Genomic DNA, 12,379 nt, shown 5'->3' with positions numbered 1-12,379 from the left:
ACAACAAGGCCACTGAATAAACTTAGTGACCTCAGATATTTTAGCAATGGTGGTGCTAGTGGTGTAAAGTGACTTGATGCTTGTTCTTGGCTTGAGTTAATCAGCCAGCTGTGTCTATAACAGTGAATCTTCAGCTCAGATACCCTAAAGATTGCATGGATCAAGCCAGCAGTGAAAGGCTGTAGGAGACTTTCAGCACCGTGGACAGAGAACCACAGCTGCACCAGCAGGAGGCTGACTCTCCACCTTTTAGCATTTCATCAGTAATTATTTTCTTTTATTAGATTAACATAATATCATTGTATTGTTGTGATTCATTGAATTTCTGCAGTAAAGCCTGTGTAATAAATCATTTTCTGAAGGGATTGTTTACTCATGACACCCACTTTAATTATCAGTAATTCTCTATTATCTCTGTGGAAACTGTAGAAATATTTCTTAAAATATTCCTATGCAATTAAAAACAATGCTTCTAGTGGGAAGCGTAGTGATTTGCACCCAAATAATTATTATTTTTACTTTAGTGCCTCCTGGTCGTGAACTATAACAAAACTGTACTGACTCATTTACCATCCAGGTCTGTGAATATCAGCCAAATCTGTTTCAACAGGCTGGATTCATTCACTAGTTAGTCAATTTGTTTTATTTAGCCACGCCCACAAAGGTTTGTTAGCCAATTAAACACTAATGGAGAGTGATGTCCTATATTAAAAGGTATGATTAGTATTCAGAGTCCTCAACATAGTAGCATATTAAAAAAACATACAGAAGAAAATAGAATAAAAATACTAATTCCTTAAAAGAGAAAAAAACATTTTCACTTCTTGTCCACTTAGCGATGGGATAAAAACTTCCCCACAAAGGTTTCAGTTGTGCAATACTGACTTTGGTAAATGCCCGAGAGGAAATGCAGATTGGACATTATCCAATAAAAAACAGGAAGTGAAGAGAGAAGACCACAAAGGCCCTACATTTTCTCTCAGCATGTCTCAAGCATGTAGCATGTATGAGAGAGATAAATTTATATTAGAAATGTCTGAATCTCTAGTTTACACTGAAATGTTTTATTCAATTCATAGTTTTTTTTTCAGTGATTTGATTTACAGCTTTTGCATTGATTGTCTCATGTGCATAAAAAACACACAACACATGAAATACTGATGTACGACTCTACAATATTTCAGCGAAAATAAAGATAATTCTTGATTTACATCAGGAGATATATATACATTATTAGACATTTCACCCGTGTTCCATACGAATGGAAGAACATTTGAGAACATTTGATATGCCTGAAGTCACATGAATTTGCAGTCTGTAGCTCTCACATAGCTTATTAAATATCACTGTGAAATCTTCATACCTTTGGCAGTGTTGGCTGACTGCTACATATAGGAAGGAATGGGATTAAACTTTACCACACACACACATACACACACAAACAAAAGCTTTCACATTGTACATCTGCTCCATCACAGATCCACAGATATCCCTCCTCATTTCAGCTGTGCCCTAAATAATACTGGTTAATCAATTAGACCAAAATGGAAGAATCACATGTTGCCACTACTACATAGCTACTGTTCAGTGTCGCAAGAAATAAGACTATGACCGGTGCACGATGAGGATAACAGCATGGCCATTCTTCGCCTTCTCCATGGTAGATTTAGAGCAGCAAAAAGCATTAGTTTGCACTGTTTGAATGTTCTTTTCAGGTGATCAGAGAATAAAAGCTACATTGTCTGCATCGCATAAACACGCACAGCTTTGTATCCAGTGTGTTGTGGTTTGCTTCCTCTGAGAAACCATAAATGCAATAAACTGATGCAAAAGGAAGTGAACCTGCTGACCAAAGTGACTAAAATCTCCACATAAACAAGACACTCAGACTGAAGAGGCAGTAATAAAACAGTACAATATAGTGTACAATATATAGTTAAGAATACTCACAAAGGAAAGGAGGAAAGTTTTATAACTGTGATATAGAACTGTGTGAGTGATAAACAGTTTCTGAGGGGAGCAAATGTTTAGGATAAGAAACAGCTTTGGATGCTTGTGGTTTGTTGACGTTTCCTCCTTTCGTGTCTGCACCCAGTGTTAGACGTGGCAATTTCTAGTCATGGTCTGCAAAGAAGCGAGTCATATGGCGCAGCTGCTGTCACTCTGGCGAGCAGACATGACAGGCAAAAAAAAAATAGCTGTGAAGGCGACTCTCTGCAACTGTCCATCAGGTTGGAACAAGCCACGGCGCCTTGGCCACTGCACAACAGCTCATCCCACTTAACTTAGGCTTGTTGATGTGTGATTGATTAACTGGTTGATTGGTGGCTAGGACTTTCAACAGAACTGGTAGTTGTTGGTCTTCATCAGAGGCACCTCCTCTTCCTCGTGGTCACAAGTCTGGTCAGATGGGCTGTCACAGCACAGGGGCTCACCACACTCCTCTCCCTCGGTGACCTGCTGCTCCACATTCTGGTAGATTAGCTGTGTAGTGACATCATTGAGATGGTGAGACTTGATCTGCAATTTATTGCTTCATTTGAGTTGGTTAAAGAGAAAGAAGTCTTGCATTACAACATACATACTGTACAGCATCCTTACTGCTTCCTTGTTTAATATCTTTTTGTTATAAATGGTAGCACTTTAAAAAGATGTATCTATTTTTAGAAATACAACCATGTAAAGTTTTATTGCAAAATCCAATTCATTGAATTGATTTGTTGTAGGGGAGCAAAGCAGGACAGCTTTGCTGGGGGGTCACATTGCTCATTGCACATCACATTGCTCCATGGAAGGTTTTGGTGAAGTAACGCAGGTTTCACCAAAATTGCTGCTTCAACACTAACTTACCTGTTCCTGCTCATGCTGGTCCCCAAGTAACCTTTTGATCATCTGACTTATTTTGCTGAACGTTGGACGCTGTGTAGGTTCCAGGTTCCAGCACATCTTCATGATCATGTAGCTGAAACATGAACAGTTAAGACAAATTCACATGTTCAAAGACTTAGAAACAAGGCCATGCACCCAGTTCTCACTGCAAGCTGTTCAACTTTTGTGGTAAAATCTAATAACTGTATAAAGCCAAATTAGGCAAATAATGAGAGGCTTATGGAGGCTGTGACGCAGTTTGATAAGAGAGGCTTGTTCATAAGAACCCCTGCCCCTCTAGTCTCATTTGGCTGCCATAAAATATCAGTTACATGGCTTCCTAGCTTGGTGATCATGTGGCTAACAGGCAGAACTGAGGCCTGACTCACAGCAGAACAACAGATGATTAGGCCCTGACTCAGATTCAGCCCCCTCCCTTTTTCACAGCACAGTTATTCTGGGTGGTGTGACAGCCATGCCAAATCAGCACACACAGATGTTAGGCCCCTGTGAGACTGCGAAAAACGCTCTCTTTATTATCTCATTTCAGCTGCTTGCTAAGTTTGGGCTTGTTAAGTTTGGAGTTCAGGTTTTAGAAGATAACCCAAAGCAAGTAAATTAAAACGAGGCATAATGGAAGTACTTCATGAGGTTACCTCGTGTGTCAGTTATTTCAGATGTAAGATAGGGTGAAAAAAAAAAAAAAAGGGGCCCTTTGTTTGGTTGTGATGATGGGAAGCATGCTGTTAGAACTATCTGATTGTATGAGTGACTCATTTTTTATAAATTAGTCTTTTTATCAGCTTAAATGTTACTATTCAATGCTTGTTTCACCACTTGGCACAGTCTCACCACTATTTTTCCCTATCAGTCTGATAAGTTGAGTTATAACATTTTACTAACTGATAAAACAGCAAGAATTGCTGATGACTCATTTCTAAAAATCCAGCTGATAGTCACTTGGTACTCCAGTAAAATCCCACTGATAATCAGGTGACACTAAGTAAAACAGACGCACTGGCTGCAAAGTGCAGCAGTGATCCGTGCTTGGATGAATCAGGCTTCGTGCTGCTGCGCTTACATCTCAGTCGGAGCAAAGTCTGGTTGGGACATCTGGTAGCCGCGCTTCACCATCTTGTAGAACCTGGAGTCCACAGCCATGCTGGGGTAGGGGCTCTTGCCTAATGGGTAAACATATATACTGAAAATGTAACAGGACAGTCGTGAATTAAATGTAAAGAAACATAGGGGACATATGCCTGTGGTTCTGACCTAAAGAGAAGATCTCCCACAGGAGGATGCCATAGGACCAGACGTCACTCTGGACAGTGTAGATGCAGTCAAAGATGCTCTCTGGAGCCATCCACTTCACCGGCAGACGTGCCTTCAAAAAACAATATCAATGGAACAGAAGGTGTTTTTTTTTGTTTTTTGTTTTTTTTTTTTGTTAAGATTTTTGTTAAGAAAATTGGCTCTACTCTACTCAAGAGCTTACATTGCCCTTCACCACGTAGCTGGAGTCATTCATGATGTCACGGGCCAGGCCAAAGTCACAAATCTTGGCCACCCTTCGGTCAGTCAAGAGGACATTCCTAGCGGCCACGTCCCTGTGAATACACTGCACGCACATGCACACTTTGTCTTTGACTGGCAAGTCTTGTACAATAAAAAAGGTCAATAGATGGAATAACATTGAATTATTTTCAAATACATAAGAAATGTAATAAGAAATACATGTCATATGTCGCTTGTTTATTTTGCTTGTTGTTTAAGCAATTTCCCCTGTTTAGAGGCAATACAGCATCTGCAGCTTGGAACTGTCACAGAAGTGTTTTCTTTTAGATATTGGCACATTTAGATGCTCGGTAAAATCACTTACGTTTTTGCTAGCCAAAAAGTCCAGGCCCTGAGCCACTTGAAAGGAAAATCTCTGCAGGTCTTCAATGTCCAGTGGCCAGTCACCAGTCTCCTCACACACGGAGTCTAAACACGAATGGGACAGATTTGAATGTCAGTAGCACCCAAGGCCAGGAACTAAAGTTTTATTACCATGCTGCTGCATAATGACTGAACCTATGTAACTTAGACCAGGTTTTATTAGGAAAGGATTATACCCCGTGATGATTCCACATTTGGCAGCTGACTGGATCTCATCTCCAAATAACTGCTTGAGGACTCACTGGAGATCCCACTGTCACTGTGGATGAAAACAAACAAGAAGAGAAAGACACAGTGAGATGCCAACAGACAATGTTTTTCACTAAACACACATATAGTTTGGAGATGTACCTCCGAATGAAACTTTTTTGATTGTAGATGTTCTTGTAGTCAATTGATTTCTCTGTGAAGTCAGGAGTGGTCGTAACGAAGTTCAGAAATGTCTCTCCCTGACGAAGGAAGTTCAGGAGGTCGCCGCAGCTGCAGTACTCTGTGATCACAAGCACCGGCCCTGATGAGGTACACACCGGGTTATGAACCTTTCAACAAAGAATGTGTATCTGCCTGAAAATGACTGATTTACTTGAGATTTTCCATCAACTGGATGATTAAAAAAACTTTCAAAAACAAACAGAAGATGACACCCGACCTCCGTAGGTGCAGGCTCCCAGTAGATTAACAATGTTCTTGTGGTGTCCCAGGTGGCTCAGGATCTTCAGCTCAGACATCAGGGCCTCTCTCTCATCTGAATGGGCACTGGCTGTAGAAACACAATACAGACTGTCAGCATGCCACCATTCTGCTGTTTACTCAGAGCTAATATCAGATGTACTTTTCATGTGAAGCTTTTGAGATTTTCCAGAGACTCCGACTAACAAACATCATCTCACCTTTTAACATTTTCACAGCCACACGGGTCACATTTTCTTCATTTCCCAGACCATAGGCTGTGGCCTCAACAACCTTTCCAAAAGCTCCAGCACCCAAGATCTTCCCTAGTGGGACCCAAAATATTAGCACTGAGTATAACCTAAACCTGGTAGTTGTTGCTATTGATCTCATCATGGAATAATTTATTAATATTATTATGTTATACATAGAATTGTACCTATTGTAGTATTTATATTTTTTAATCTTTTTCTAATGCAATGATTAATGTGAGCATTAAAGAGCATTTCAGTCAAACCTAGCTTCAGCTTGTCTCTTGGGAACTCCCACTTCTCATTGTAAGGAAGCTGAGTGGGGTCAATGAAGGTATAGTTGTTTCCATCACTAGCCTCAATGATCTTCCAACGGATCTCATACCTGGGTTTCTGAAAACAAAAGCACGAGAGACTGATACTAAAAGCAAACAACAAATCTTCAAATATTTACTTTAAGAATGTGAATGTACCATACCTGCTTATATTTGTAAAACAGAAAAACCAGTAGCACAAGGAGGATGGCCAGAATTCCTGCTGCTCCGGTCAGAGTGGAGGTGAAAAGGTGGTCTGCCCAGTCAGATAAAGTTCAGCGTAAACACACAATACATGTTTAATGTGATTTCAGATTTTTAAATATGTTTAAAAAAACATCCAAAAATGATACGATATTCTGATCATACAAACTGTCTGTACAATAGACTTAGACTCATAACACTAAAGTTATTAACCGACCAAAAGAGCAAAATATGATCGAATCCTTGGATGTGATAAAATGCTCACCAGAAACGTCCATGGCAAAAGTGTCACTGCTGACGCCAACAATGTTGAAGGCCACACACTCCACCGTCATCCTCTGGCTGGACAGTCCTACTGTGAGGACGCTCTCCACCTCCACAGCCCCGTACTCCTCCCTCTGGACCTCGACTGTGGCAGCCTGGAGAGAGATCGCCATCTGTTGCCCTGTGGTGTTTTCATTGCACCTGCCTCATTGTAATACACAGAGACAGTTAGACAAATGACATAACATTACAGGAACATTAGTACTAAAATATTAACACTGGCTTCAATTTACATTGCAATGCACAAAACTAAGGACTTTTTTGAAACACTATTCCCTGTGGAGTCAGACTTACGTAGAGCGTATTCCAAAACATTGGTACCAGATGATTCTGGGAGCAGGATAGCCAAATGAGGTGCAAGTCAGTGTGGTTACATTTTCCCATCTCACCACAGCAACAGGTCTCTCTGTCAGTGATAAAAAAATAAGAAGAGAGTTTATGATCAGGTTTGTTAAATTGTCTTCAGATTATTCTGCTGTCACATCTACAAAGAAACATGTATTTTTTTAGGACACTGTAAAAAAGACTATTTAGGCCATGAGTTTATTGAGTTTAATGAGTTTATTTTGATTTCGAGAATCACTTACGATACATTTGGACATGAAATGTGATGGATGCATTGGTCAAATCACTCCTGGCATAGAAGGTGTACTGGCCCTGCTCCTGCGCATTCATTCTCCTCAGTTGCAGACTTGCATGGTATCTAAAAAAAAAAAAAATACCAAAAAGGATCTTTGAACTGAGAAAAAAAAGAGGAATGTCCACAGACTCAGATGTGACTAATTCTGCGGTTTGAATTCAGATGGTTTCTATGTATCATAGACTGGCGCGTCAACAAATGAAAAAGACAAACCCATTCTTCCCTCTAGCAACAGTTTCAAGACCCAAGGAAATGTTATGACCTGTGTGTTCCCTGTCAAATTCACCCATAATGCACCATCAGCATTTTTCATATCCTTCCTGTTATTTCTGATTATTTTTAATTGTATTTACTTATTAGCATATAAGAGAGGAGCTTTCACTTGATACCACTGTTGTTTGGACCACACCAGCTCAGGACTTAGTCTTGTACCTGTTGTTGTATCGGATGAATTTGCGCTCCTGTGTTGGCATGTTGGGAGATGTTGGCGTGTGCCACCTGTGCTCTGTAATGTGGGGGTACGCTTCGACGAGCACGTTGAGCTCCAGGTCTTCTCCCTCATTCACCTCGACTGAAAGATTCTGGTGGGCCAGTTTAGGGGACAGCTGGGGCAACAGTCGGATGTAAGGCTTATCTATAAAACAAAACCAAGAAAGTTTCAGTTCACTGTCATTAAGTGGTGCTCAGTAATCGCTCCAAGCTTTTCCGTATCAGTCACGGCGAGTGTGATTATCTCTGTGGCTTACCCACAACCAGCAGGTACGTGGTTGAACTGTTCACCCCTGCTTCATTTGTACCAATGCAGGAAATGTTCCCAGTGTCTGCAAGGTCCACAGCATGGATGGTCAGGATGCTCTGTATGTCCAGGCGATTTTCTCCACTGGAGCGAACCTTCTCCTCGATGACTGGTTTCTGCAAACACACAAAAAGTGTTAAAATTGAAAATGAAAATTGAAATTTTCATATAGATACAATTTGCCACCTTTGTTCCATCACAGACAGCTGTGCGAACTCAACAAAAAACTTTTGATGTGCTAACATGACACGTCTTTCTGTCTTTCAGCAGGGAAAAGAAGTAGTCACAGGGACTTGCTAATTAGATTCTGGACCAATATACATTCACCTGTGTACATGTTGTGTAAGCCTGATTTACATGTGACTCACTGCAGGCTTTGTCAATCAAATTGGATCCGCCTATGGGCGACAGGTTCTGTCTGTGATCCTGCTACATGCTGATTAAACTTGCCATCCTGTGTACCTCACTCTGCCTGCTCTTTACATTTTGCCACAACAAAATTCCCAATCAGTCCCACAGTTAATAAAACTATATGCCTCATACAGACCGACTTGGTGGAGTATTTCCAGGTGACGTTGTAGTTAAAGTTGGGGTTGTGTGTGGTGCAATAAATCATGAGTTCCTCCCCAACAATGCGCACATATTCATCTGTCTCCAAGAAGACATATGGAGGGAAACGAAGCTCTAGAGCGAGAGGAAAGCGAAGAGGAGGGTCAAAATATATGCAATTATCACTTCAAAGAATTCAACGACAGCTTCAGCCAAGTTGTCCTACTTTGAATGACATTGATGGAAAAGATCTTGGAGGTCTTTTCGACTCCGTTGAGCTTGGCTGTGCAGACATAGTCAGCATTGAAGCTGGGGTGGAGGTTGTGGATGAGAATGCCCTGGTGCCAATAAATGGTGAAGTTCATCCCCGGTGGCACAGTGGTGCCATTGTCCATGCGGAGGCCAAAGTCTGTGGCTGCTGGGTCGGTCAGCAGACAGGGCAGGAGATAGTCCTCACCTTCTTTCTTCACCACCCGCAGGGATGTGCTGCTTGTCCAGAACAGACGGGTTAAATCTAGAAGAAAGAGACGATGAGAATTTATCAGAGCAAAGAACAACTGAATAACATGGAAATGAATTGCAGAGGAAAATGAAGGGAATCTAATCAGATAATTTCAACAATGATCCAGTCAAGGACTAAAGAAGCTTGTCCCACTGTTCTGTACACAAAACAGCAGGAGTCTCGTGTATCGGAGCTCACCTTTTACATACACATGCACTGAGGAGGTCAGGTCTTGATGCTGAGACCCCACAGTATAAAAACACTTGTATGTTCCAGTGAATTCTGCAGTGGGACGCTCCACCTTTAAAGTGCGGACGTTCACGTTGCCCTTGGACACATAGCGCCTGTGCTTGGCCAGTCTGGTTTGCCAGTTCACAGGCCCATCACCCTCACACTTCAGATTGAGAGGGGACCCAGGTTTGACCACCACCTCAGGACTCTCTACAACCTCAGAGTTGAATTTGATCACCGGACGCCTCCATTCTGTTGATAATGGAGATAAAATATCAATTAATTTAGGCATTTATTGATTTTTATGGCATTTGATAAAAAGAGAGAGAAGAAATGAGACAAAAGAATAGAATTTGTAGCAGAAAGTCTCAGACAGTAATTTTGCCCTGTTTTGTTGTTACTGCTTGAAAGTTGAAAATTTTGTTTCTGCGTTGGTCAAAGACATCTGAGGGCACAGAAGTGTCTCAGCTGCTCCAGGATTTGTCTTTATTTTAGAAATAATCTTGTGAATTAAGGAAATAGAATGAAGACTGGCAGCATGGTGGCTGAGTGGTTGAGAAGGTCATGGGTTCGCAACCCAGCCTTTCTGTGTGGAGTTTGCATGTTCTCCCTGTGCTTGTGTGGGTTTTCTCCAGGTACTCTGGATTCCTCCCACAGTCCAAAAACATGTATGTCAGGTTGATTGGTGACTCTAAATTGCCCATAGGAGTGAGTGTGAGTGTGTGAGGTTGTTTGTCTCTATGTGGCCCTGTGATGGACTGGTGACCTGTCCAGGGTGGACCCCTGCCTTTCACCCAAAGAGAGCTGGGATAGGCTCCAGCAGATCCCTGTGACCCTGGTTAAGGAATAAGCGGGTATAGATAATGGATGGATGGATGGATGGACTGAAGACTCAAACCTGAATAACATCCCTCCACTTCTGCCTTTCACATAAACACTAAGGATGGAATATTTCAAATCTCTGAAGGTATGTATTGTTGAATTTTAACCATGAAAAATGGCAAATCTATGACCAAAAAAACTAACTAAATAAAAAGTAATAAAATAAAAAAATAAAAAACAAAAAAAAAACAGCCCAACCCTCAGGGAGTGCTAAAGCAACTTTTAGTACTGAACAGTGGTCTCTTTGATGGGATTTGGATATTCTTAGGGGTTGTTTGGGGTTCAAACTGTTTTTTTGAAACACATTGAAACCAGAGCCACTTAGAGAGCCTGTTCTGTTAATCTGCAGTTTTCTCTTAAACAGTAATGAAACTCCACTTTTATGCCATTGAGATGTTTGTGCCGTGTGTTTGGAAGCTTGAAGCAGAACTGAGATTCCATGTTCAGCATTTTTTTACTTTTCACACCCAAGATACTGCAGACAGACTGGGAATGCATAGTTGGAAATCAGCATTTTAGTTTCGAACACCAAACTCCCTGTTCAGTGCTTTAAATGAAATATTCCCCCAATCTCAAAATGACTCTTATTACACTTTATACAGTAACATACCAGAAAGCAAAACTAATTCACTCAGCTATAATTAAACCAAACAACTGATTCTTTTATGTGCTCAAATACAACTACAGGAATTTATAATTTGATGTTCAGTGGACAATACACATATGCACATAGGTTTCACAGGACCTACTCATCCAGAAAAGAGGAAGAAAATATTGTAGAATGACCTCAAATTAGCTCATGATGCAGCAGACAAGTCTGCTGATTAGACACAACAGATAGAGAAGTATGGCGTTTCTTAGCTTCTTTGCACTGACCAGAAGTTTTTTTGCAAAATGTTAAAATCATACAAGCATCATACATCTTCTGGGTTTGAGGACTCATGAGTAGATCTTTTTATAGTACTATATAAATAATTTGTTAGTAGTAGCATCTTACTGGAGTTTAACATTGAACTTTGATTTAACTGGATATTAACCAAACCATAGATTTCACAGTACATACCCAATGTTACAGATTTTCAACTTCACATTGTTCAAAAATAATGAAACATTGTTGTGGATTCAAATTTATGTCTACAGTCGCAAAACAACTAGACCTCAGTGTTGTATGTCTGAGAGTCAGTGTTTGTCAGGCCCCTACCTGAAGCACCCGAGGCCACAGTCCCCAGCAGCAGAGCAAGGTAGATCTGCATCCTGGATCAACTCCAAGCCTTTAGTTTGATCTTCTCTTCTTTTGTTTTGTGCCATTGAAGAGAGAAAAAAAAAAAAAAAAAAAAAGACCTCAGAAGTTGTGCTATTACTCATCTCCCTGAATAACTTCCCTTTTTCTGAGTGGTCGGAACAATTTTGCCCATAAATATGAATCTGTGCTGAATAACTTTTCTACTTCAGTGTTTATGTTCTTATCTCCTCAGTAATAGTAGTAATAGTCTGGAAAACAGACTATGAAGAATGTATGTATGAAGAAGCATTTTATGATTAATAAATTATTAAAAACGAACAAATCACTGCACTTCAAACTACAGCTGAAGTGTCCTGCTTCATGGAAGCGTCAAAATGTCTTATAAAAAAAATGTACTCACCTGGAGATGCCTCAGTTTAACTGGAGGGACAAAATAACAGTGTTTGATCTTTTCCCAAAAAAACGCACAAAACTCGGATCTTCTCTTTGTCTTCACCTCTGCCCTTCTTCTCCCCTCTACTTGTTTACTCTCTTAACCCCAGAAGTCACACAGCAAACATGAAGTCTTTCAGGCAGTGAGTGGAGGAAGGCGGAGGGAAATGTCTGGTGTATGCGGGCGGGGGTGGAGGGGGGAGGCAGACCAACATATCACGCTTAACAAATTAATGCGCCAATGCTAATCTGCCAACAAATGGGTCCAATTCTCTCAAGACACCCATAGAAGTGAGACTAATCACCTTCATCACTATCAAACCATGTCCGGATCAAAGGAGAGCCATTATGTCTGTGTGGATCTGTTCTGAGTCAGATTTCAGGCAGGAGAGTAGCTTCTTCTATAATTAATTAGAAAAAGATTATCAAACAGAAATTAGTGAATGTTTCATTCAAGAATTATTTTCAACCCGGATGTTTTTTTGTGTAGAGAGCTGTTGGGGGTGTCAGATAATATATACAAGATACAGTCAGGC

General features: G+C 40.7%; 1 protein-coding gene across 3 annotated transcripts; it reads right to left on the bottom strand.

Moving 5' to 3' along the window:
• Positions 1-1,043: 1,043 nt before the first annotated feature.
• Positions 1,044-11,974, bottom strand: csf1ra (colony stimulating factor 1 receptor, a). 3 transcript variants are annotated; one of them, XM_026330322.1, is made up of 22 exons: positions 11,812-11,974; positions 11,370-11,459; positions 9,254-9,538; positions 8,780-9,067; positions 8,552-8,688; positions 7,955-8,120; positions 7,641-7,842; positions 7,156-7,271; positions 6,863-6,974; positions 6,510-6,709; positions 6,205-6,296; positions 5,993-6,119; positions 5,697-5,801; positions 5,456-5,566; positions 5,158-5,317; positions 4,983-5,065; positions 4,748-4,851; positions 4,364-4,486; positions 4,141-4,252; positions 3,950-4,049; positions 2,851-2,962; positions 1,044-2,520 (listed from the first exon to the last, which is right to left on the bottom strand). In XM_026330322.1, exons 2-22 carry the CDS (start codon positions 11,419-11,421, stop codon positions 2,338-2,340), a joined length of 2,970 nt encoding a protein of 989 aa, XP_026186107.1. In that variant the 5' UTR covers positions 11,422-11,459; positions 11,812-11,974; the 3' UTR covers positions 1,044-2,337. The 3 variants fall into 3 exon arrangements, with proteins under 3 accessions (XP_026186107.1, XP_026186106.1, XP_026186109.1); XM_026330321.1 differs by having other exon boundaries at positions 11,370-11,439; XM_026330324.1 differs by having other exon boundaries at positions 1,044-2,484; positions 11,370-11,439.
• Between the last annotated feature and the right edge of the window lie 405 nt (positions 11,975-12,379).

The sequence above is a fragment of the Mastacembelus armatus genome, chromosome 10, assembly GCF_900324485.2.
Source record: "Mastacembelus armatus chromosome 10, fMasArm1.2, whole genome shotgun sequence".
NCBI lineage: Eukaryota > Metazoa > Chordata > Actinopteri > Synbranchiformes > Mastacembelidae > Mastacembelus > Mastacembelus armatus.
Note: the sequence above shows the minus strand (reverse complement) of the source record. Positions and strands in the feature narration are given on the sequence as shown.

Excerpts from the sequence above, each read along its gene's own strand:
- csf1ra (XM_026330322.1), bottom strand. The coding sequence starts at position 11,421 with ATGCAGATCTACCTTGCTCTGCTGCTGGGGACTGTGGCCTCGGGTGCT. Across the intron at positions 6,297-6,509 it reads TTTTGCCATGGACGTTTCTG|ACCACCTTTTCACCTCCACT; the intron begins GTGAGCATTTTA and ends CTGACTGGGCAG. Across the intron at positions 2,963-3,949 it reads GACTTTGCTCCGACTGAGAT|CTACATGATCATGAAGATGT; the intron begins GTAAGCGCAGCA and ends TTCATGTTTCAG.